Raw genomic sequence first — 26,079 nt, forward strand, 5'->3', positions numbered from 1 at the left:
ATTTATTTTAGTGTTACATTTGTTAGTGTAATTATATGTTTACTACAGTGTAATAATACATTTTTATACTGTAATTATGTTTATTAGAGTGTAATATGTTTGTCATAGCATAATTATATGTTTATTACATTATAATATTACCAGGGCTGAAAATGGGGGGAGACAGAGTCCGGAGAGTGAATTCCGAGGGGGATGATGTTCCAGTTCATATCATTAAAAAAAAATGTAGATCTGTGTAAACTGGAATCATTCTGACAATGTTATCATCTGTATAGTCTGTTTTCCATCATTGTCATGTAAACGTACCGTTATTTGTTTCAGTTTATGGAATGTAATAGCCTATGTATAGAATATAGAATATGTATCTCTAAACATTGTAAATGAATGTACTAATAATGCTTGCGTGGGTTATAAAACCCAATGTTTTCTGTTGTATTGTGTATTTTTTCTTCTTTTTGTCTCTTTCTGCAAAACATCATCTGTGTGGTGCCTGTACAGACCATTTCACAAGATATAAACAACACTGGTCCAGAAGCACTTCCTGTTTCAGTTTTTTAACACTACATAAAAACTGGGATAAAATACAACCAATAGAACATATAAAACTGAATCAAAAAGTTAAACGAATATCTTTAAGATGTTTTCTTTACATGTGAAATAAAGAAAACAGTTACAAACTGAAACAGGAAGTGTTTCTGGACCAGTGGTGTTTACATCTTGCAAAATGGTCTATATGATTTCCACCTCTGCAGCTCATTTCTAATTGCTTAAACGTATCGAGTGACGGCCTCCCTTACTTTAGTTTTCTATCACAATGTGGCTCAATTTGAAGGGAGATGGTGAAAATAATGCAATATTTTCAAATTAAAAGCTGTCTAAAATTCATAAGGGTCTACTGGTTTTTCCTCGGTTCTGGAAATACAATGCTAATCCATTTATCTTGCTGACCTTTTAAATCTTTTCAGGCCTCAGATGCTGTAAGCGCAGTGGCAGCTCCATCCACACTTGGAGTCATTTCACCATCATAAATGAAATCTCTGTCCTTCCAAATATGAGCTGTCCGTGCCACAGGCCGGCTAATGGCGGCACCCCTATTACTCATCCCGGTCCCGTGTGCCTTTGAGGAAACCATCATATCTGCCAGATCCATCAGAGGAGGCATCAGCCAGCCTGTGAAATTGATCATCTGCTCAGGAGATGGGAGAGGATGGCAGAGAGGGGACACATATTTTAGTGGTTCCTTTAAATACTTAATGCCATGAGGTGCCATGAGCCCGGCCATAAAAAAAAGGAAATGTGCCGGTCCATGCCTCTGAAAGGGCTCGGACTGAAATTGCCTTTAGGTGTAGCTAAGAGATATGATAAGAGCATTTAAAAGGCTTTTAATAAACAATACAATATCCCTGAGTCCAGTCACGCTATCTCTCTCCATTCACCACTAAACCTGATATATAAAAGAGCAAAAGCCATAATATTGACTTTAAATTCCTCAACACATTTGCATCGGAAATGGAGATGCCGGTGATCTTGAGCCGTGTGGCAACGGTCACCGAGTGACCGAGAGGAAAAGATATGTCTCCTTTTCACCGTGTTGATATGAATGGCTGATTATTAATGTTATTATAACAGGCACGCTGGATCCCCTGGCAAAGAAAGCACTCGGTTATCATTATTGCATCACAGTGCATGGGGATCGTAATTACTACCCAGAAACTTTCTGCACCTTTCCAATTATACGGTACATCATGTTCTCATGGGTATTGTATAACCAGCAAGGAATGAGTATATTAAAAAGGGAAAAAATAATAAAGGAAGAACAGACCAAAAAAAAAAACACACACACACACACACACAATACATACACACATAAATCAGACTTTATGTAGCTGGATGTGGTTACACTAACACACACACAATGCTAAATATTCTAAGTTCAAAACAAGTTAAGCTCAATTGAAACCATTTTAATATTGATTATAATATTGATTGATCGTGTTGCTTTATTAGTGTAATTGTAGTATCATTGATATACAGTTTGAGGTCTGCACAGGCTTTAAACTTAAGCCCAAACCCGGCCCGTACCCAAAATAATTTAACCTGACCCAACAAACTTTACGGTTATATTTTAAGCCCGACCCGAAGTAGCTTCTTCTTCTTTTTTTTCTTTTTTCTTTTTTTTTTTTTTTTTGCAATATGCTGTATTTTATGATTACTTACCACGATTTTATGTTTCACCAAGGCACAGCGACACCCTCAGTTCACACACAAGAAAAAAAAAAGAGAAAAGCATGGACTTATTAATTACGAAACTTTGATGTGGTTGAACAGGTGAAACAGTCACAAATTTCCCGGGAACTCAAACACTAAACTTCAAAACAAAGTTTGCGCTGTTGCACAACTATTTACATAATTTAGTCTATCCTTCTCAGTTCGAGTTATAAAGGAAGAGCAGCATCGACAGATGTACTCAGTGCCGTTCTCTGTAATACTGCGTGAGGGAGCACATGTGCAAAAAAGATTTTTAAAATGAAATATGCTAAAATAGAAAATTATTCATATATAATTTTACAAAAATGTTTTGCACATGTTCTCCCACACGCACAGTATTTCAGTCACAACACTGCAATCAGAGGAGGACGGCTGAAACTGCGCACATCTACTTTTCTAAAGCTGCTGGCTGTTTGACACATTTAACATTTATTGACACATTGGCATTTAAACGATGCCCAGTTGGCACTAAGGGGCCTAAAGTGTGCCAAGAAAACATCCCCCACACCATTACACCACTACCAGCCTGCACAGTGGTAACAAGGCATGATGGATCCATTTTCTAATTCTTTTTATGTCAAATTCTGACTCTCCCATCTGAATTTCTCAACAGAAACCGAGACTTATCAGACCAGGCAAACTTTTTCCAGTCTTCAACTGTCTAATTTTAGTGAGCTCTTGGAAATCGTAGCCTCTTTTTCCTATGTGTAGTGGAGATGAGCTGATTACCCGGTCTTCTGTTGTTGTTGTCCATCCGCCTCAAGGTTGTGCATGTTGTGGCTTCACAAATGCTTTGCTGCATACCTCGGTTGTAACGAGTGGTTATTCCAATCAAAGTTGCTCTTCTATCAGCTTGAATCAGTCGGCCCATTCTCCTCTGACCTCTAGCATTAACAAGGCATTTTCGCCCACAGGACTGCTGCATGGAGGTTTTTAACTTTTCACACCATTCTTTGGAAACCCTAGAAATAGTTGTGCGAAAATCCCAGTAACTGAGCAGATTGTGAAATACTCAGACACCAACAACCAACAACCATGCCACGCTCAAAATTGCTTAAATCACCTTTCTTTCAAATTCTGACATTCATTTTGGAGTTCAGGAGATCGTCTTGACCAGGACCACACCCCTATATGCATTGAAGAAACTGCTGTGTGATTGGTTGATTAGATAATTGCATTAATGAGAAATTGAACAGGTTTTCCTAATAATCCTTTAGGTGAGCGTATGGAAGCTAGTTTTAAGCACTTTTTAAATTCGTTTTTTTTTTTTTTTTTTCAAAAGCTTGTTAGTAGAAAAAGTTATGTTTATCTGAACTTGGCTGATGGCTATGATTTTCAGTAAAGGAATTTTGAGAAAAACAGGTTTAATTAACTGTCAACGTCACCTTTTTTTTCACATCATATTTTAGTAATCATCATAAATTAGGTATAATTTGAAAGCTTACAAACTCAAAATTCATCCTCTGAGTCCATTATGATATAATTTAGGGCTCTGACATCACAGGAATTAGCAGATTGAGGCGAGCAAGCTCATTTAAGTGAGCAGCTATTTCAGACTCCGTTGTTCTCTTGGTCTCCTCCATCTCAAAATAACATTATAAAACTGTGTTAAACAGGATAAAGCGCACTGATACACGTTCACGGGGAGGAGACTTTATAGAGTGTTCAATGCTTGCATTGTATAAAAGATATTGACCAAAAATGTATGCACCTCTTAATGGAAATAACATCACAATGTTTATTTCCATCAAGAGGTGAATTACTGTTAATCAGCTGCCTTTAGCACAGTATATCCATAATGTTCAATGCCTTAGTGTAGAGTTGTAAAGAGAGTTGGGTTGAATCTCTTAGGAAACTTTGAGCAGGTTTCACGCTGAGCTGTTTTCATTAGTGAAAGCTGACACCTGAATGTGTTCAAGTCATGTAGCGCTTGTACACCTGACAGAATGAACGCTTGAGACAGCTCCCTCGTTCATTAATGTCAAACACACACGTCTGCACTCCAACATAGAAAGCAGTGTCTAATGTTTATCCTCTCTTTCTCTTTCTCTTTAGATGCCAGGCCATTAAAATATTGCATATAGACAAAAAAAAAAAAACTCACAGAATAATCTGTGGAAGACAGACTGTGGTATTTGCTGTTTGTGAGGGAATATGGCACGGATGAGTGTTCAGTCCCTGGTAAAGTTCATCAGTTAGGCACCTGGCAAATTTTTCTATCATCCCGAAAATGGCAGGAGATAAAGAATACAGGAGCTAAACTCATCTCTTTTTCCGTTAAAAAATACTGTCAGGATTTACAAAATTCACGCATTGAAAACTTTTAAAAATACAGGGTATATTTGTGTCTGACCTTATTGCATATGCATTTGTTGCAGTTTTCCTTTCAGACGCAACATTTATGGGATGAGAGTATTTAAATGAATCATGCAAGGTGTTTTAGGCTTTATGCAAAACAATTTACTATCACTTGAGCCATTATATACTGCCCCCAAAAATTGAAGATTTTTTTTTTTTTTTTTTTGGAAGAAGTCTCTAATGCTCCCCAGAGCTGCATTTATGATCACAAATACAGTAAAAACTGTAATATTGTGAAATTGTATTTTTCAGCAGCTATGACACCAGACTCAAACATATGATCAATGTTGAAAACAGTGGTGCTACTTGATATTTTTGATTTAAAAAGAATTTACTTGAAATATAAATTTTTTGTAACATTATAAATGTCTTTACTGTCAATTTTCATCAATTTAATGTGTCTGCTGAATAAAAGTATTAATTTATAAAGAAACAAAAAAATAAAAAAAAACAACAAAAACAAAAAAAACATCCAAGCATTTTCTATTAGTGTACAGGACAAAGACACTCGAGACAAATAGGTAGTGCACTGAGAACGTGAAAACAACAGCTGGGCAACATCTTGATTTGGCTCTCACTCAACTTGCTATCAGAAATATTCCTCTCTCTTGCGGCAAATGTATTTTTTTCATAATGTGCAGGTTTATGGAGTTCCTGGAATAACCTAATAAACAGAGTGATGTCAACATTAGTTAACTAAATGAGTGGGTCATAATCATTCGTGAAAAGGATGGAGAACATTTGTACCAGGCTATTTAATCTTGTGGAATTATACTGTGTAAATTGCAGGATAATGATTCAATTGTTGAAGCTTGAGCTGCAACTGTTTTTCCATTTTTTCCTTGATGTTCTGCCGTGCAAAAAGCTTGTCGTTCGCTGAATCTTGATCCGTTTCATTTTTTTTTCTTTTAAAGTAGAATCTCAAATGAACTCTAAAACTGGAAATGTCATGGAATCAGTTGCACTGTTGTGTTTACACCAAAAGAGCATAACAGCCTGGTAATTCTTGATGGAAGCAAGATTAGCAGGGATTAGGAATGTGTTGTCATCAGAGAAACAGCTCCTCTCGTCCTCCCTCTGCTGAGAGCCTATGAACTTGTGCCAGAGTCTTTTAGTAACCACATATACAGCTTTGGAGACATGATTAAGGTTAAGATCCCCCCTGAGTTAATAAAATAAATATCGGAGTATATGCAGTGATATAATCTTTATAAATCCATTAGGGCCTCTTTGTTTTACTCCCAAAGGGGCTGTGGCTTAATTTTCCCATGTCGGAGGCTTTGGGTAATGTCTTTTTAATGACACTATCCAGGATCCTGTCATGAGCAGGGTCATCAAACAAATCTCCCACCCTCTCTTCCTCTCGCTCTTTGTCTTGTCAATACATAATGTTAATATTCAAGTCAAAGAGCTTCAGCAGGGAACCATACAACTCCCAAGGGTCATATTATCATAAGTAGCCAGTTGAAAAACAAAAGTAACAGAGTGACCAGAACTCTGCAAAAATCTCCCTTTCAAGTGTGAATTTGAATTGGTCATGTCCTACAGGAAGCTCAGCTGGAATAACAGGAAAGATCATTTTATTTTTATCAGAGTTCAATTTTTTTTTCAATAAAAATTCTAATTAAACATTGCAAATCACTTTCAAATTCAAATTACAATTAGTTATCTGGTTTGCTACCTTAATCAAAGATTGTATGTTCAGCATACCAAGATAGTTTCCTTATAGTGCTATGAATGGGAGAAAGTGCAATGTGCATTCTGGAGGAATAAGTCCCGCCTTCCAAATATACTGGAAGAGCCAATCGGCAATTGGTAAAGTCTTCACGTCATTGCAGCTGCCGTTAAAAGCTCAAGTTCGCAAACAATCAGTGTCCTGAGATGCTTGGAACTACACGTAAGAAATGTAGGTGTCATTTAATGCTGATTTGAAATATATGTTATTCAAATGTGTTAAAGGAGCTCTATGTAAGAAATTTATTTCAATTAACCATAAAATGGCCCTGATATGTCACTAGACATTAAGAAATCATGTTCATTTCAAATACTTATATCACTGACAACAGTAGCCCGGCCAGGATATTGTCAGTTAAAAAGTGAAGTTGCAGCCCTCAACTGATTTTGATGTTGTCATGTTGTGTTTTGGTCTGATGCTCCACCCTCCACCGATCTACCAATCACGAAGTCAGTAGTGTTGCGGCATCCGGGTTTCCATACCGCTTTACAGTAATTTGAAAGTGATTGCAGTACCAGTTTTGGTCACAATCTTACATACAGCTCTTTTAATAATAATGTGGAGAATATATGTTAAATAAATGTGAGTTTGGCATTTCCCCATTCAAGTAAAAAGGAACAGGTCTTGTATGCCTGAAATAGTTGCCAAATATGGTTGCTGAGTCAACGGATTTTCCTTGAAATGTACTTTGCTTCAAAAGTTGAATTCATGTATTTAAAAGGCAAAGGCATAAACCCATAAACTATAGTCAAACCTCATAATTGAGAAAAACAGAAATCGAAGGCACAGACACCACTATAGAGATTGCATTATATTTCCAAAAATATATGTACAGTCTATTACAAAGGTTACAAAGCAAAAAAAAAAAAAAAAAAAGACAAAAATGGTCTATGTAACAAGAAATTGTCTAGGTAAATGACCATACCGTTTTTCAGCTAAGGAAAATACTTCTTTTTTTGACCAATGAATAATCCATACTCTTGTCACAAAAAATAAATAATAAATCAACAATTCGTTTGTACTGTACATTTTTTTCCAACCTAGAAGAGAAAAAAAAAAAATCTTTTAAAATGAAAACCTATTAGCTCTCTTTGGTCCTAAATGAAAAATTATGTACAACTAAAAGAGTGAGGGTGAAGATAATCAGCTGCATGTGAGATAGAAAAATATAGTGCATTTTCAATGAGCTCACTACAGAGTACTTAAGTGAAAAATAAAGAGAAAAAAAAAACAAAGAATTATAAATAAAATTTACAAGTTTTACAGCTGGAACATATACAAATCGCCCTCTGGCTTGTGATTACTCTGACACAATCAACAGTGCTGAACTCTTTGGAATATTCCACTTCACTTTTGTCTAGGTGGGCTCTTGACCGTCTTTCTAGAAGTCTTTAATACCCTGCTGCACCGTGAACTCAATCAATCCACAGCACAAACTGTCTTGACCGAAAACTCTGCTACTATCAAACCAGAAAAGTTAGAAATGGCACAAAGCAGAAAAATTGACAGATTTGTCATTGACCCGTACGGTGGCCTTAATGTGGGATTGATTGAATCCAGGCGTTAATCTCAAATTGGCTCAAATTGCTGTCTCTACAGGGGCCCCGGATCCGAACGGAGAGGGTAAGGGACTGCGAGGGGCCCCGGGAGGCTGGAGTGTGAGATCAGAGTGCTCGGGGAGGCTGATCTGAGTGACTGCAGCTACTGCCGAAGCTCAGGAGGTTTGTGCTGACCGAGAGCCTTTCCGCTCGCTTTCAATTCAAAGGCCTGGCGTGGGCTCAATGCTGAGGTTAGCGAGATGGAAGGATAGCGGATCGGAGTTGGGCCTCAAACCAGGGCACAATATGATCCATGAGAGACGCACACACAAACCATCTGGGTTCACAATGGAGACGGCACAGTCGATGGCTTTTTTGAAGCGCAAAACGTTAGGCTAAATCCTCCAGTGATGCTGCGCTCCAACGACTCCATCTTCGCTTTCTTTCCAATCAAGAAAAATGCCACACGTTGGCACGGCTTTTGTGGTAAAAAAAAAAAAAAAAAAAAATGGCATTGGCTCCTGGAAATAATGTTTTGTATGTTTGAAATGTGTCACATTAAGGTTTTACAGTACAAAAAAAAAAAAAAAAAACCTTCCTTCAGCTCAAAGCTGAATAAAATGGTAGAATTTTCAAAGCCCAACAAATTAAGCCTAAAAATGTACACAGTACTCCTTAAAGTATTTAACACTATTACGCGTAACAATTGTCAACGAAACATTCAGTTGAGAGTGGAAGGCTGTTATGGCACTAAAACTTTAGCGTAAGTATCAACTTTGAGCTCAGCATAACAAAAGGGTGGAAGAAACAAACCGAAAACGTTGCAGTCTAGGTGATGAGATCCTAGTAAATAAATTCAACAACTCTCTTTGATCAAATTTGACAGAACTGCTGCTGATTTCCAAGCAGTACGTGAGTAAAAGTCTATACAGCACCTCAAATTATTGCTCATATTTGTCAGTCTTTGCCCAACACAGCTGTGATCTCACCAATAATCTAATCAACTAAAATTAAGAGCAATAGTTGACTTGTTTTAAGGCAGTATTACTCCTTTATACCACAACATCGTATGATTTTAAAGTCAGTCGCCTGCTAGGAAACTGATACTAAACACAAATGAAACTGTTGCTGAAACTGATTTTGTTTCTAAATTAAAAAAAGCCTAACTTTGTTTTGTTTTTTTCATTTTGTGTTTCTTTATGGAAACAGGTATTTATGGTAAATCATGTCAATATTAAAAAGGACACATTCAACAACAGCACTGATAAATCCATTCATGTGGTAAATATAAACTTAGAAAGAATATTGCCACCGAAGTAGTTGTTCTTACATTAAAAAACTCCATCACCAATTCTCTTTGTACTAATTCACATCTGATGTCAAGTAGGATCATAAAATATACCTAACTGTCTGTTCAGGCTGGTATAAAACACAACCAGCCATCCTCAGGAGCTTCATGTATCCAAGCGGTGGGATATTTCTGCTTGATAAAAAAAGGGCAGGTCGGCCCGATTCTCTGCCAATGCTTCAGTCTGCTGAGAGCTTCATGTAATAGTGCTGGCTGGAGAAGACAAATCTCCTCTTGTCTACTTTCAGCCTCTGAATCGGTCTCTTTCCCTCAAGATGAGACGTTTTACCCTGTTGTCAGTTCCGTAACACAATTCGAGAAAACAAGCTAACAAAAATCAATCGAGTAGAAGAGTAACACACCACATTGTCTTTATGTGGATATTACAAACCAAAGAAAAATAAATCTCTCCAAATTCACTCCTCATGAGGTGGATTTGCTTATTTTTATATTCACCCTTGATTTAAAAAAAGAAAGCAGTGAAATCTATAGCAACTATGAGCAAATCAGCCTTTCGTGACAAAGTCCGTACAAAGCATAAAAAGTCTCTCAAACTCAGTGACGTGAGGAGTTCTTTAGAGCATCCAGAGGAGGGTCCATGTAGGATTCTCTCTCTCTCTCTCTCTTTCGGCGCATGTTTGCTTTTTCATTGTCTCTCCATCTCTTGGTTTCCAGCACCTGCGCCAAAATCCTTCGCAAATAACAAAGGAATGATTCTGTTCTGCCAGTTGTGGAAGGTTAATCTCACCGGAAGGGTGTGGAACGTTTTTTTTTTCTTTGTTGTTGATTTGATTTTTTCATATTTTTTGCCGCGTCACACACTTTACGGTGTTTCCTGGAGAGTTCTGGTTCATCCGACCGGGAGGGGCTTTGGACCTCCATCACACTTGAATACCCGTCCCGTGAAGATGCAGCATCTGGGCTCTCATAGTCTGTATACTGCTCATGATCTTCTTCTGATGGCCCACCAAGGAGATTCCCAAACTCATTACATCCCTAAAGCAGAAACACAACGTTCATAAATCACAGCAATGGAGCATGAAGTGCCTGAGAGGTATTTCATTACCAAAGCAAAAGGAAACTGAGAAAAGGCCATATTAACTACAACACGAGTCAGAGTGTGAGTCAAAGAGGTCTGATTAAAATTCAGTGCAATGTCAGGATCGTATTGTGAATGAGAGCTGAGGGCTGAAATTACTCCTAGAAAGATCATGCATTTCTATAGAGCGTGACAGTGTGTAGGATAGATCACAGCAAAGCGCTCTTACTCGATAGTCATTCTAGCGACAGATTCGAGGGAGCTGTAGCCGGCAGCTGTGAAGTTGTCCACGTATCTCTCCATCTTGATAGCTTCCAACCACTCACTGACCAATCGGAAAGAGGTGAAATCTGGAGTGTTCTGGTCAAGCAGTGGGCTTATGGGTCTGAGGAAAAGGAAGATATATATATATATGAGTGTTATAATGGCACAGTAACATTATCATTATTACATTTAGATTGCCATTGAGGTAATCTCACATCCGCAACACGACAATGATTGAAATTTTGTTTGGTATTGGTATTCAGCCATTAATTCTCATTCACAATACAATATTACGCCAATCCTAACTAACATGGATTTTTGTATTCACATTGTACTAATTTAGAGAACTGTTGCTTTGCCTTACTTTGAAACAGGCATGATAAAGGACGGTTACGTGGGTTTCTTCCCAAGATTTTAAAGGTCATATCTTCAATGTGAGATGCAGATCCTGTTGTGATTGTAAACACACTTCCTCTGACTAATACCTCACTGGAGGCTGAAGTTCCCACAAGGCTTTAAAGTTTCAAACACTCATTATGACAATTGATTTAAAGTCCTTGTTATCGAACATAAAAGCATGGAGGCTGTTTCGCTTTATTGATTCCCTGGGATTTATCTTTCATCAGTAAGCCCTAGCAGATAAACCAAATGCTGGACAGATGGAATTGTTCGCAAATTTACTCACGGACCTATAAAAGGGCTGAAAGACATTGCAGTGATGTGCAGGAGTATAAAACATAACAAGCAACGTCCATGCATCGTAAAAACAAAGCTGGTCTGTCAATGGCATCACTTTCTTTGAGAAGAGATAGATAAAGCCGGGCATAAACAAAAAAATAAATAAATAAAAAATTGAGTGGGTGTCCTCACCGCGTACACGTTCCCATCGGCGTTTTTAAGGTGTTAGGGTTGCGGATCATTTTGTCCAAGATGCCGACGATCTGGTCGAATTTGGGTCGGTCTGCTCGGTCTTTCTGCCAGCAGTCCAACATGAGCTGATGGAGGCCAGGAGGGCAGTCCATAGGGGCGGGAAGACGATAACCCTCCTCTATAGCCTTTATGACCTGCAAGATCAAAATGAGAGATGGGAAATTAGGTCAAAACGAGACAGAGGTCAAAACGAGTAGCTTAGACATTAGCATCCAGAACAGAAAGTGCACAAAGCCCTGCCTGCACCTCCAGCTCTCTATTTTATCCCTTTCTCCACTTGCTCATCCTTTAATCAGGACTCTGTAAACATCCGCTTTGCTGGATAAATCTGTTGTGGTTTTCTTCCAGCATTACAAACTTCAACAGAGGAAAAGCAGGCTAACCAGATGTGATTATTCTTGCACTGGTTATTGGAGGGTGCCTGAGTGCAAGGAAAGTGTACCAAAAAAACTGGATGTGAATAAATCAAGCGCACTGAAAGCTGTTTGTCAACAGCTGCTTGTGACAGTCACACTATCATACTATCACAAAGTAACAGTTTAAACCAAGGATGAACACATTGTTGGCTGGGTGTCTGTGCACGTCATGGTTTATGAATTGAATGAGTCCATAGGGGGTCCATTTTGTCCTACTAACTCGGCATGCTAAGAAATGATTCTAATAAGACATGTTTATTGAGCACCAAATCAGCATCTTAGAATGATTTCAGACAGATCAAGTGGTACTGAAGACTGCCTGAAGACTGAAGTCCTGGCCTTATTGGCTGCTGAAAGTTTAGTTTTGCAATCACAGGAATTAATGGCATTTAAAAATATATTATTACAATATATTGAATATATCACAATATTACTGTTTTTCCTTCTTGCTGTAAATGAGACTTCTTTCAAAAAAAAAAAAATAATAATTGTTACAACCCTACACTTTTGAACATGTAGTGTCTGTGTCTGTATGTGTTCGTCAGTAAAAAATGTAGACATACGATTATCGTACAGAACATGAGCTCACAACTAGCACTAAATTGATAAGAATTATTTAAATCGAGGCAACTAAACTAAACATAGATTTGGCTTGTCCAGATCTATGTTTTTTTTTTTTTCCCTGGTCTACTCCCAAGGATAAAAGCAGACTGTATATTTTCCCCAAATCCTCATCTGCTATTCTCGTCGTGTCTCTCCAAACCAGGCTTAAGCTAAGGAAAGAAAAGTGTCAAAACAGAAAGAGTTGAAGAAATGTAAATATTTTTTTCTTTTTTAGCAGCCCTCAAGGAATTGTTCACCTCCTTCTCAAAAGGGTATAAAAACATCTGACGTTGAGGCCTGACAAGCATCAAGACTCAACTGAGGCGAATGTTGTAACGCAAAAAAAATAATAATAAATAAATAAATAAATAAATAATAATAATAACATTAAAGACTGATACAAGCTATTCACTTTCATGGAGAGCTAACATTTGCTAAGGAGCAGAGAATTATAAATCATCATTAGTTTCACTGATAATTTCACTGTTTACCTTCTCTCAAGCTTGTGTAATTTTGACAAAGAATCTGCCTAACAGAGCATTGTACACAAGACAAGTGCCTACATACAGTGGCGGATTAACAACACTTTCCCTCATACATATCATTAGCCGTGACCATATCTGAATTTCCATCCGGTTCAACTTGAAAACCCTGCGCGCATGTGATCAGAATGATGAACGGCACTTTGCTGTCCCAATTTCTTTGAGACAAAAGCTCAGCGCGCATATCGTTCCGAAGGTTTTGCATGGCTAAGCAGATATCTTTGAATTGATTGAACTCTGCTAATGATGAATTTGGCACGCATTATCATTTCTCATTATAAAGGTTGAAAGTGTAGCAGAATACAAAAAAGGAATTCTACAAGCAAAACACAGCATTCCTTTCCACAGATCCATTAAACCTTTTTATCCTCAAAATGTATCATTAGAATAAGGTCACTCCTGACACCTGTGTTGATATCCAGCTAGAAAATTCAAAGTGTCAGGCATGCTTAACGTCCTGATACCTACAAATTATGTTCACGTTGTAACTAAGGACTTTTATTGCAAGCCGTGCTTTTACAAGACTATAAAGATACTTCTATTTTCTGCTAAAAGTGCCTTGAGGAAGTACACAACTTTTAGTTTTCCTAAGCATGAAAGACGCTTGAAGGTTATCAAATATGTATAATGGTGGCATTTAGGGATATGATGGTGAGGAAATTTTCTCACCGGTGTGACAATCTGTAATACCGTATCTGTAATCTGTAATTTTCCCTCTTTTCCACCTCACTTTTAAAATCGCTTAAGAATGCCTGTGCGGCAGTGCGCATTTTACTTTCGCCTTCAAATTAGCGCCAATTTGGAGGCAGAATTTTCTTGAATGGAGGGTTCATTGTTTTTCTTAATGAAAAACACAACAACTACAAAATTACAACTATTAGCATTGGATTTAAATCCAAAACATAGGCAAATAGGAGCTTTTACATTTCGCTTTTAAACCAAATCTTCCACCATCAGTCAACTCGCCTCACTCTCGTCACGTGATAAATGAAATCTGACTCCTGCTTCTGATCAGTGCTGTGACTCTCATTTGTCTCCTTTTAACTGTAGTGTCTATTCTCTTACTGAACTAAATGGGGGTGCGGTGAGCAAGTGATGTAACCGGTGTGTGTGACACTGGTAAAACTGACTGTTCAGCAAGCCTAGCGGCATCATTAAATACGAATTATTGTAGAAGGAATTTAAATCATGATCACAGAACCTACATATGCATTGAGTGCAGTGGTGATTGGTGAATTGATATTGTGATGATGACTGCCTAATTGAAATCGGATATTTGCTATTGTGATGATGACTGCCTAATTGAAATCTGTTCAACTTATATAGGCATGATTTGAATGAATACAACTAAAAAGTTGACTGATTGCTAAACTGCAGGAATAAGTAAACTTTAGAACAGTATAACACAGTTTATAACTGTAGTATATTGTTACATAAAATATAATACAAATTGTAAATAATTGTGCAAATTGTATAATTCTTTGATATAACTTGTGCTAATTTTATCTTTTTTATATAATTGTATATGCATTTTTTATAATCTTATAGTATACTGTATCATGTTACATTATTCCCATTTCAAGAACCATTTGGGTTAATGTATCTGTACAAAAACAGTAACCTACATCTTGATTGGACATGTCCCAGTAAGGTCGTTCCCCGTAGGACATGACCTCCCACATGACAATCCCATAGCTCCACACATCACTAGCTGATGTGAATTTACGGTACTGGATGGCTTCCATTGCTGTCCACCGAACTGGGATCTTGCCACCCTGTTAAGTAAAATATAGATATTTTAAAATAAAAATAAAAATCACATTCAGTACACTCAACCAGAGAAGAGTTAGAAAATATTGTATTGATTTTTTTGTAAGATTCTACCATCACAATGCACCACAAACAGTATCTATATTTGTACAGCACGGATTGATTTGTTTATTCTGAGAGCGCCGTGGGCTTTCAAGGCAGGTACAATGAGACGGCAGCTTAATTGACTCACCGTTGTTGTGTAGACAGCTTCGGGATCGTCGTCAATCACTCTGGACAGGCCGAAGTCGGACACTTTACATACTAGATTGCTGTTGACAAGAATGTTTCGCGCTGCCAGATCGCGATGAACGTAGCCCATGTCTGAGAGGTATCTCATCCCGGCTGCGATGCCACGTAGCATTCCCACCAACTGAATCACAGTGAACTGCCCATCATGTTTCTGCGCAAACACAAAAAGAGAAACGTTGTCTATCCATCACCACCGTACAACAGACACATGCTCCATCCACCACATGGGGGGATGCTGACAGTGACACGGCCGAAGAATGAGCAATGGAATGGTAAATCGCAGTGGGTGTAATGAACAGAACAGAAAAGATATTGTATTCACTGACCAGATTGTCTAGGGTGGTTTATACGTACCCTGAGGAATGCATCTAATGAGCCATTTTCCATGTATTCAATTACTATCATGACTGGTTTTCCTGAAAGAGCAAAGAACAGACTCCATTAAAGTGAAGTGCGGCCAACGCACACTGTACGAAAGCAGTAATGAGAAACAATTCACAGACAATTCTACAACACTGGATTCACTTTAGTCTGAAGACGGGGCTTTTCATAAACACTTTTTGAATGTACACCCGCCAAAAAATAATAATAATCGGCCCTGAGCCACTGACAATTTTATCCAAAATTACAAGATCAAATCATAACAATATGACTTCACAACTGAGCTTATGGTAAGTCATAACTCTTCAGAATTTACAAGATTAATAGTGCGCCATAAAAGTTAAGCAATAATTTGTCTTGTTTAAATGTCGTGTAACTGCTTTAGTCTCTAACTGATTTTGACTAACAGACCTAGATAATGGGATTATAACTTTGGGATTGGACTAAATTCGGCCTTGTCGTTTCGTCTGATGTGTATTTAAGATTTTAAAATATAGAAAATGTCAAATATATTGAATAACAAACAAGTACTTTGCATGCACTTTAGTATGCTAGTCATCACATCAAAATAAGGGCTTCTTTAAAATGCATTACAAATCATTATGATTTAATAATCTTGTCATGCTTTACAGTAAAATTGTAAAAAAGTGCACTTTTTCAAAGTGTATTTAAGGATATTTAGAAACGGTCATGAAAGTGTACTCTCTTCATTTTTACAAGATAAGGACTTCTTGCTAGTTAAGAAACCACATCCAGTATTCAATGCATGTGCACGTGATGAACTTCCCACCTCTTGTGACGACACCCTCCAGATGGACCACATTCGGGTGATCAAACTGGCCCATTATGCTGGCCTCGCACAGGAAGTCCCGTCTTTGTTTTTCAGTGTAGCCTACTTTCAGCGTTTTTATGGCCACTGACACGTCCCTCTTTCCCGGCAGCTTCAGTCGTCCACTGCACACCTCGCCAAACTCTCCTGTGAAACACGCAACCACCAGCAAGCTGAGTTCGAGAGATCCAGGTCAAGTTTAACACCGTTACCTGTTCCGATGGTGCTTAATACATTTCAGTCATGCAGGCAGCAGGATTCAGCATTATATGATGCTATGCATGGGGGAGTGCAACCAAGAGAGCAGATAATTGGATATGCTACATAGAGGACACGCTAACACACTTATACGGTTTGTAACTAAAAGGGATGTGGCAGCAATTCATCAATGGAGATGCATTTATGTGCATCCTGGCCTTAAGAGAAGACATATTAATTATAAACCAATCCTACAGCAGCGCTATCAATAACAGGAGGCCAGAGAGACGCACTGGCCGCTATCGAGAGTGTAAATATTTGGTTGTCATTGTGATAAATGAGAGAAGTGTGTGACTAAAGCGAGGCAGCGGAGAAGACAAGAGAAGAGCTCACCTGCGCCGATAACCCTCTCAATCTTAATGCAAGAGGCATCCAGCTCCTTCGCGAACTGATGGACAGCCCGGTTCGGGTCCTCGTAGGTTTCAGGGTCAATGTATGTTTTGGTGCCTGGAAATTTAACTGTAGAAGGGTAAGAGGATTACTGTTACGATTAAATATGCATGCCGCACACACACAGAGCCCTTGATGGACGGATGCGATTACTGGAGGGTTTTGACACGGGGCTGTGGGCTAAACAGGCGCACTGTGATGGTAGATAGCATGTCAAAAGGTCTCTTTCATCAAATAATAAAACCTATGCTTTTATTTTTCCACACATATTTCATAAAAAAAAAAAAAAAAACGCTATTACATTTTCTTGTTAACCTTCTCACAGTGGAGCCGAAAGGGTATTAGCCATACAGCATGGCAGCAGCATGCATAGCTGTCACTCATTGGATAATGGGTTTCATAAAACTGAGCTATTGTTTGAATGCCGAGAAAGAATGTTCAAGTGCATTGTGAAACAAACATGAGAGATTTGGTATTATTATTATTAATAAATATGTAAATATATAAAAGATAATATAAAAAAAAAACCTATTTTTACCAAAAAAAAATTATTTTTAATAATATTAATAACAAAACAATATTTATTGTTTTATGAATACCATGGATGGAATTAATTATTCATTGCAACAATTATTAAAACATTATGTTAATAATATAAAGCACTAATTACATTAATAAATTATAATGCCCAATTGACAATATTTTACTTTATTTTAACCATACGCAAAACTTTTTTATTTAAAGGCCAATTAATGTGCTCGCCCAGTCTTACTATCTAATCAAATCCTATAATTACATTGCTACCTGTCAACTTCAACATTAAGCTCCACTTAATGAGATGCAAAAACTAATATGCTACATCATGCTGGGATGAAAACGACTAAAATGGACTGTTGCTAACGAGTAATTAAATTACTAATTTGCAACAAAAGCAATGCCGACGAACAGGGCGAGAGCTTTTTCCTGACATCCCCCCATTCCTTCAAGGCAGCGCCGGCCTACACGATGACATAATCAAACAGGCGTTGTGCTCCAGTCATATGCAATGGCAGCAGATATTTCCCTTCTTCTTGCCTGCTATAATTGCTTCGTCCATCTAAGTTGTCAGTAAATCTGATAGAACGCGTTTATCGCTGCTGCCCGCACAACACAAGCAACAAATTGGGCGTACGAGTACGATGCGCGCCTTATCTGCCTTTTGTCAAACCAGCTAGCATCTTGTGGTTTTGCGTAGCTGAGCAGATTCTCTTTATAAGCAGATGTTGTCTGTAGTGTCTGGTGCTGTTTTTGGCAAGGTTGCAAGACGGCGAGAATATGGCAAGCTGTAAGCCTCAGCGTGTGGGTAAGAACGCTAGTGAGATTGAGCTGCCCCTGAACAAGCAAGCTGTGCCACCTTGAACCTTTGTTTCCAAATCAGCAGTTTGCCTACAGCACTGATAATTAGCAGAGCAAGTCTAGGGATGTCGTAGCCAGCGCTATCTCCAGGGGCTTCATTAGGGATTGCTGAGAGAAAACATCTTACTGGCCGAGAGGCCTGGGCGCAGGGGTTCAGAACACCTAGTGGAACATCTTAACGCTAAGAGGTCTGAACGCTCTCTTCAGATGAAGATCTGGGGATGAGGACATGTTCCTATAGGGTTATGGCCAAGCTTTACACCATAGGCAATGCTAGACATGAAATTTGTGAACATAGAGCATTGACTGTAGCTCTATAGAGTTATTGGCAGGATTTGCACACATTTGTATTCTGTGGAATAGATTTAAACTTGGCAATGTGCACAATATATCTTATCATATCATGTTAAACTGTGTTTTTTTAAGTATCTTATTTAAATTATATGTGTTTTTCTCTTCTGTGAATGCGCACATGCATGTATCTTCTGTGAAGCACTTTGTAAACAGTTTTTTTTAAAGTACTATAAATAAAGCTTTATTTACATTTAGTTGTTTAGGTCTAGTCTAGAAATCTAGACGCACCCAAGCGGCAGCAAAAATTATTTTGCAGCCAGTGTGGTCTAGCAACTCTCCGTTGGCTTTCGAAGTGGAAAAACCAAACTCTGGTCAGGCCAGTCACATCGTGTATAGAGTTGGTGGGCGGGCTTATCTGAGTGCAGGTAAATGGAGAAAGAGTACAGATTGTTCATTTACATATAATCATTAAAAATGGTGAACTTATCATTTAACCAAAACTAATAAAAATTAAAATATAAATATTAGATAAAAAACTTGATAAAAAATGGTGCCTTGGCAACTAATTGAAATACGTTTACTGTATGTTAAAGCACTAAAATTACTAACTGGAAATTAAGCCAATAATAATAATAAAAACACATAATAACATTACGAATAAAAAGCTGAATGTATAAAATAGTATAAAACAACATATAAATTGGTGTATCATAATTGTATTTTTTTTTTTGCTAGCTAAAAGCATTAAACTAAAATGATCTCTTTGAGTACTTAAAGGAAAGGTTCTAGATTTTTCTTAAAAAAACTGGAGCATATGAGAGGGTACAGCTGTTATGGTTGACCAGAATGTGATCAATGATGTACAGCATGGCTCAGTCTTGCTTCTCTCCTCCTGCAAAGTTTAGTTCCCATCCTGATTTAACACACCTGCCTGTAATTTTCAAGTGTGAGTCCAAAGACCTTGATTAGCTGGTTCAGGTGTTTGATGATTGTTGGAACGAAACTCTGCAGGATGGTTCTCCAGGGGCGAGGCTGAGCACCACTGATGAGCATGTGTATTAGGGATGTGCATCTCCATAGCGGTGGCCTATGCGATACACATCTCGATGCATAGCCAATGATACGATACATTAAAGATAAACAGCTACTGACGCGATGCAATACGATTCACTACTATTACGATGCAGTGGGATCCGATTTCGATTCGATTCAACGCGATGCGATTCAATTTAATACGATGCAATGGAGAAAAAATATGATGCTATGCAATTTTTTATTATATATATTTTTGTTCAGACGTACAGCAAATCATAAAGTATCTTAAGTGCCATCTGACTTTTAATGCATGGCTCTTTCAAAATATTTGGTTTTCACAAAACCAAAAGATTAGGCTAAATAAAAACGGACATTCTTTTCCTATCCTGTCTCCAGTTACATAAATAACTCACAGATTTAACAGTGAAACAATCTAGGGATGCACAGGGATAAACAATAAAGAAATGTTCTGTAACTTGCCAGCAGGCATTTGTGAGTCAAATATTATACAGTGACCAGAAAGCAGGACCTGTTTTGACATAAACAATAATTAACTTTCATAAACAGGTCTTTCATAACTGTATTCAAATGTAAACAAATATATATGAAAAACTAGTATTTGCATTCACAGGCTTCTGTAAACCAGATTAACTTAAATGTCCTACTTTAAGGTTTAAAGGTGACTCTAAGGACACGCCGTGCACTCCATATGGTTGTGATACGTCATATTCACATGGCAACAGCAGCGGTGGTGATGAGAGAACGCGCTTGAGCAAGAGTTTAGTAAGGAGAAATCAATCTAGTCGAGCTGGACGCGACGCAGGACCTCCAGACCCACGTCAATGCGTCTTTACATTGACTTTACATACGTATCCACGTTCGGTGTGAACGCAGCCGTTACATAATAACATATTGGTCACAAATGATTGGTCACTTTCTAAATAGTAAAAGTATAACACATCTACTAATAATTACATATGAATAAATATTTTTTTTTTACCAATGCAGATATGTTAGAAACGATGCCTCGCGATACAAATGCCAACTTGTATCGATGCACACTTATTTAAAGGTGCCACGAACTTGCAACATTTCTTTTGGATTGGTAAGTAAGATGCTGTAAGTATTTCACTAAAAGTTTGTTTTATATGTTTGTTTAGTTTTTTGGGAAGTAATAACATAGAAATGTATCAAAGGATGTTCGATTACAGTGCTAATGTTAGCGATGGCTAACCGTATTTGTTAGCGCTTGATAGACACAGATCCGATCCGATTTTCACCTGTTATCTACCAGAGCCCGTCTCTACCAAGGGGATGGTAAAATGTAACATTAGCTAAGAAGCTTGACATGTCTCTGTGTCCTCTTTGCTTTGCGATTTTTCGGTACATGGCAGCTCTGAATGGCACTAGCTTGGTCAACATCAGCGAATGCTGTCTGTCAAATGAATGTAATTCAAACTAACAATAAAAAGGTAATATTAACAGATTGACTGGTAAAGGTGAAGGGGAAGTAGCTTGAAGATGTCATATTTAAAAATCACTTGACATCAACCAACGTTCCTCTGGAATCAAAATGTCCTCTATTAGGAGTTAGCTTTGCTTCGGCTATGGCTCAAGGGTCGTTGTGAAGGTAGGGGCGGAGCATAGAGACTATGCCGTTTCTCGTTTGTTACTCTAGAAATCCCTTTCTGGAGGTATACTGCCCCCATCTGGTATGGAATGTGGAGTATGATTTTTTTTTTAACGGGCACCTTTAAATCAATGCATCGCATCGTTAGCTTTTATGCAGATGCACCGATGCGAATCAGTGAATCTTACCATCCCTAATTTGTATAATGAGCTGGTGAAAGCTGCCACTCACATTGAAAGTAGAGCTCCTCGTCCCCTTCCTGATCGGCCTTACTGTAGCCACAGTGTCTATTAGGGAAAAAATAAACTAATTAATGTCCTGCAGTCACCAGACATTTCATTTAAAATATAACATGGCTATTTTTTCTGAACACGGAATAGAAATGCCGTGTATTCCTCTTCCGCTCTATGAGCTTCAACATAAATTAATTGATTTAGAATTTTGTCTTTCAGAATGATTGAAATTTAGATAGTTTAGATAGATAGATAGATAGATAGATAGATAGATAGATAGATAGATAGATAGATAGATAGATAGATAGATAGATAGATAGATAGATAGATAGATAGATAGATAGATAGATAGATAGATAGATAGATAGATAGATAGATAGATAGATAGATAGATAAGAATAAATCCATAATGAATTGAATACCAAAGCATTATTATTCAGAGCATTCAGTGTCGATGGACATGCAGGAGAGCAATACGTGTTTGTGAAGGGTTGGGAGGACATGGGTATCAGTGACAAACATCATGAGTAAAGTTTTCAGAAGGAAAAACACTGGCCCTCTTGGTTCAACAATGACAAACAGGTACACAAGTGAAAAGGAAGGATTCACAGTTGTGAATCGCATCCTGGGTGTATGCTAACAGAATGAACTAGTGAGGGGAAAATGCATCAGAGGTCACATTCCCACAATGTACAACATGATGGTGTGATCACACGCAAGTGGGCGAGGGTGTGAACTCCACAGCTATGGTGGCCTTTGAGGGACAGAAAGGCAAAATGAGAGAGCGTACGAGACTCACAGTAGCGGAGAGTCAATGGGGGCCGCGAGAGCGTACCTTCTCCCTATGATGAAACCAAACACCATGAAGACCAGGATGATGGTACCGGCTACCGCCACCACCGCAATGATGATGACTGGATTCTGCTCACTCGAAATGACTGTAGCTGCAAATGAAAAACAAAGGGATTCAAAATATATCTTTATCATATTAGAATTCGTTTTTAACATTTACGTTATTGAATTAATTGTTTATGCTCATTCCTCCTATTTTTACACTCTGGTTAAATGTGCTGTCATCTAACAACACTGTTAAATTAAATCTTTATTAAATCTCAAAATGACTAACCATTTTCATACTGTTCATTATTATGTTGTAATGCCTAAATTTACTTGCAACATTTACAATGACAACAAATTTAAATATTTAAACACAATTGTTTAGAATTTGAAATATCAGTCATTTACAGCTTATTGGAATTGGCTAGAATTTCAGACTAGCTTAAAGCTAAGCTCCATTGAAAAATCATAGGACGGTTGTAGCCCCCGTTTCGTCCTCTCTCTGGTTCAGGGAGGGGCTGGCTCTATTTTAGGGTCTCGCTTAGTGCACGGTTCTACTGTTTCAGAAAGTGGGCTTAATAGTCCCAGATGGTAATACAGTGGCCTGCATTTGAAACAATGACACATTCAGGTTGGATTGTTTCACGTTAGGTTTGTTTCTTCGAATCGAAAACACTGCACTCATTGACAAACCGCAGAGGGAACCGAAACATCTTATCGAAAATACACAATGCCTTGGAAACAGTCTAGGTCAGAGATTTTATCTGGAAGAAGCTGGACCTTGCCTTCAGGTGTAATCAGATCATAATGCAAAACCTTGCTAAACTAGAGCTACACAAGCAGGTCAATTAGCAAAAGCAGATAAGAATCACATACTGTTCTGCTCACCAGATCCAGTGGATTCTTCCTTGGTGGTGACCTCTAGTCTTGGTCCGAACATGCCGTATCCCGCAGCGGTGAATGCTCGAATCTGAAAGACGTACGCTGTGCTTGGCTTCAGATTATTGACTGTGGCTGAAGTGGACTTTGACTTCACGGTGGAGTAAATGCGATCCTTCTGGTCCTTCGGGTTCAAAAGAAGAAAACAAAATAACAATCTTGTCACAGGGTATCAAAAGCACAAAATTGTACAAATTCTTTATAGAGAGGGGGGTTACGCTGAAGTGTTTGGCAGCGAATACTGGAGCATTTGGCCCTTTTCACACGTAAAGAGTTCAAGCAGAGGCAATATCACAGTTTTTCAGCCGTAACCTAGGTAACCAGAAGCAAGCTGTTTGAGGGGAGCTGGTGCTTCATTTACAATTGGAATGTCAAAGAGAGCTTGAGGAAACACAAACACATGCACACCCACACAGAGTGTACGGCTATATCCCAATTTGCATGCTATCTGCCCTATGTAGTAGTTGAATTTAAGATTAGAGTGTCAGTGTGTTGAAAATGGTATGCAAAAGATGTCTGAAGATGTTCTATTTTAGTAAAGAAAAAAAGAAATCCATGTTTTTTTTTTTTCTAATATTGCCTACTTGTACAACAAAAAGGAAGCAGCTTGCACTGGTTCTACTACCACAATAATATCCAAATGTTTGAAATTAATTCTAACTAAATTAATTTAGCTATATGATAACATAATATCTACCTGCATGTCCATTTCAGCTTTAACAAAAACAGATACGATTACAGATAACATTAAAACATATAAATAAATTGAAAATAAATAAAGTTGCAATTATTGAAAAGTTGGTAATTATACCAACTTTTTTTCCCCCAAAAAGTTGGTAAAATTAGTTGGAAAGTTGGAAAAAAATAACTGTGAGATAAATACACAATTACGAAATAAAGTCACATTGAGATAAAGTCACAATAGTAATATGTAAACTATGAGAAGACAAGAGTTGCATTTACACAAAGTACAGTGAAAATTGTGAGATATTTTAAAAATTATTTTAAATTGTAATATAATATTATACAGTTTTTACTGTATTTTTTTAAAATTAATGTATCATTGGGGAGCATATAGACCAAAAACATATTACTGTAAAAATTTTTACAAATCTATATATTCTTGTTTTAATGTAAAAAAATGTAAAACATTTTTTTTTTAAATATCTATAAAAAGTATATATTTATGTAAAGGTGCAAATGTTTTTCAATGCATGAAACCTGCATCACCTGTGTGAACGCCAAAGCTGCAACATACGAATAGCATGTGCACTAGTGCAATAAATAGTATTTTCTCTTGGACTTCAGCAAAAAAAAAAAAAAAAAATCCTTAAATGTAATGCCACAGGCTGTTAGGAGTGAAGTCAGGCTTGCTTCTAATTTTCAAACAGGACGGACAACAGCCAGGGAGCACTGCTCAGGAGGCTTGCTCTGCTTTCACATTGCCTAAGAGACCGGAACCCTACAGGGTGAGCACCGAGCGAACGTGCTGGACCTTTCTGCTTATGCTTGACTAGCTTACATATGAGTTTGATGGTAGACACTATCTTTACAATGGATGGGAGGAGAGATTAAGCAGGAGAATGAGCTGAGGTGAAAAAAAAATTAGGTGTGGTATGCATTTGTATTCACGATTTTTTTGGGACTACAGTACTGCTTAATATTTTAGTGGCAGCGTGAGCAAACCTGCAAGGAGTTGTGGGTTGTTTTTCATGGAACAGATGCTCAGGTACAATTCCAGACATCACGAGGTATGTGTGCTGCTCTTGTGCGTGCATTTCTGAAGTGGTCTTAGACATGCACGAGTGTGGCTGTGGTAAACTGAGACGGTCTTTTGTATGTTTGTGTGGGATTGGTGAAGGACCTCAGTCTAATTAAAATCTTATGAGTGTCTAATTCATTATAGCAATTAGATGGGAAGGATCCACTCAGACCGGAGAGTTTGACTAAGAGCTACGTGCACAGAGAATCCAAATCATAAAAAAATCATGCAGGATAGGACAGGTTGCATGAGAATTGGGATGCTGACGGACAGGTAGACACAGTGATTGTCTCTCTGTCTGTTATTTTCTGAAACAAATACATATATTCATTAATAGCTTGAGCTCTGGAGCAGGTGGTGTGGACTCACTTTCTCATAGTACTTGATCTCATATTCGGTAATGACGCCATTGGGCTGTTCTGGTTCCTGCCAGGAGAGCTGAACGCTGTGCTGCTGAACTCGCTCTTTTATCACCTCACTCACCTGAGATGGGGCTGAAAGAAAGAAAAAAAAAAGAAGAAAGATTTTTGAGTTTTAGTAATTCAGTTTATGTTAAAAAGGAACAATATAAATACCTTATTACAAAGTGAACAAATCTTATCTGTAAAACTGAAAGTTGCTTGATTGACATATCACAAAACTGATGTTTGTGTAACTCTGTGTATTCTCTGTATTGCACAATTTTAATTTTAAATGAAACATACAGAAACAATTCCAAGATATAATGGACAGACAGACAGACAGACACTGAACCAACAGCACCTTAATCTATTCACGTACTTAACACATAAGAAAAAAACAAAGAAAAAAAAAACTATTTCCTTGCTTTAATGCAAATTCAGTACAAATACACACAGACAGAATCTTGTGTCACTACTGCTGCTCTGATGAATATTCACTTGGTGGCTGCTAAATGTTTACACCTCATAATGGAAATTTCAATTACTGAGCAAACAGCAGAAGACAGCCTTATCCCAGTCTGAGTAAAAGTGCA

The 26,079-nt window shown here is 37.8% G+C and overlaps 1 protein-coding gene across 4 annotated transcripts in view; it reads right to left on the reverse strand.

Annotated features, from left to right (window-relative positions):
- Positions 1-7,157: 7,157 nt before the first annotated feature.
- epha7 (eph receptor A7) overlaps positions 7,158-26,079 on the reverse strand; it is a 76,315-nt gene continuing 57,393 nt past the window's right edge. The window contains exons 6-17 of one of the 4 annotated variants that reach the window (XM_039692630.2): positions 25,455-25,579; positions 23,273-23,447; positions 22,383-22,491; positions 21,546-21,601; positions 16,904-17,017; positions 16,274-16,459; positions 15,457-15,518; positions 15,044-15,253; positions 14,667-14,816; positions 11,421-11,614; positions 10,516-10,671; positions 7,158-10,243 (exon numbers count right to left, since the gene is read on the reverse strand). In XM_039692630.2, coding sequence (XP_039548564.1) covers positions 10,129-10,243; positions 10,516-10,671; positions 11,421-11,614; positions 14,667-14,816; positions 15,044-15,253; positions 15,457-15,518; positions 16,274-16,459; positions 16,904-17,017; positions 21,546-21,601; positions 22,383-22,491; positions 23,273-23,447; positions 25,455-25,579 — 1,652 coding nt within the window. In that variant the 3' untranslated portion in view covers positions 7,158-10,128. Of the gene's footprint in view, positions 10,244-10,515; positions 10,672-11,420; positions 11,615-14,666; positions 14,817-15,043; positions 15,254-15,456; positions 15,519-16,273; positions 16,460-16,903; positions 17,030-21,545; positions 21,602-22,346; positions 22,492-23,272; positions 23,448-25,454; positions 25,580-26,079 lie in introns of all 4 variants that reach the window. The other 3 variants (XM_039692629.2, XM_039692628.2, XM_039692627.2) reach the window with 3 other exon arrangements.

The sequence above is a fragment of the Pimephales promelas genome, chromosome 13 (assembly GCF_988280905.1).
Source record: "Pimephales promelas chromosome 13, fPimPro1.hap1.1, whole genome shotgun sequence".
NCBI classification, from domain to species: domain Eukaryota; kingdom Metazoa; phylum Chordata; class Actinopteri; order Cypriniformes; family Leuciscidae; genus Pimephales; species Pimephales promelas.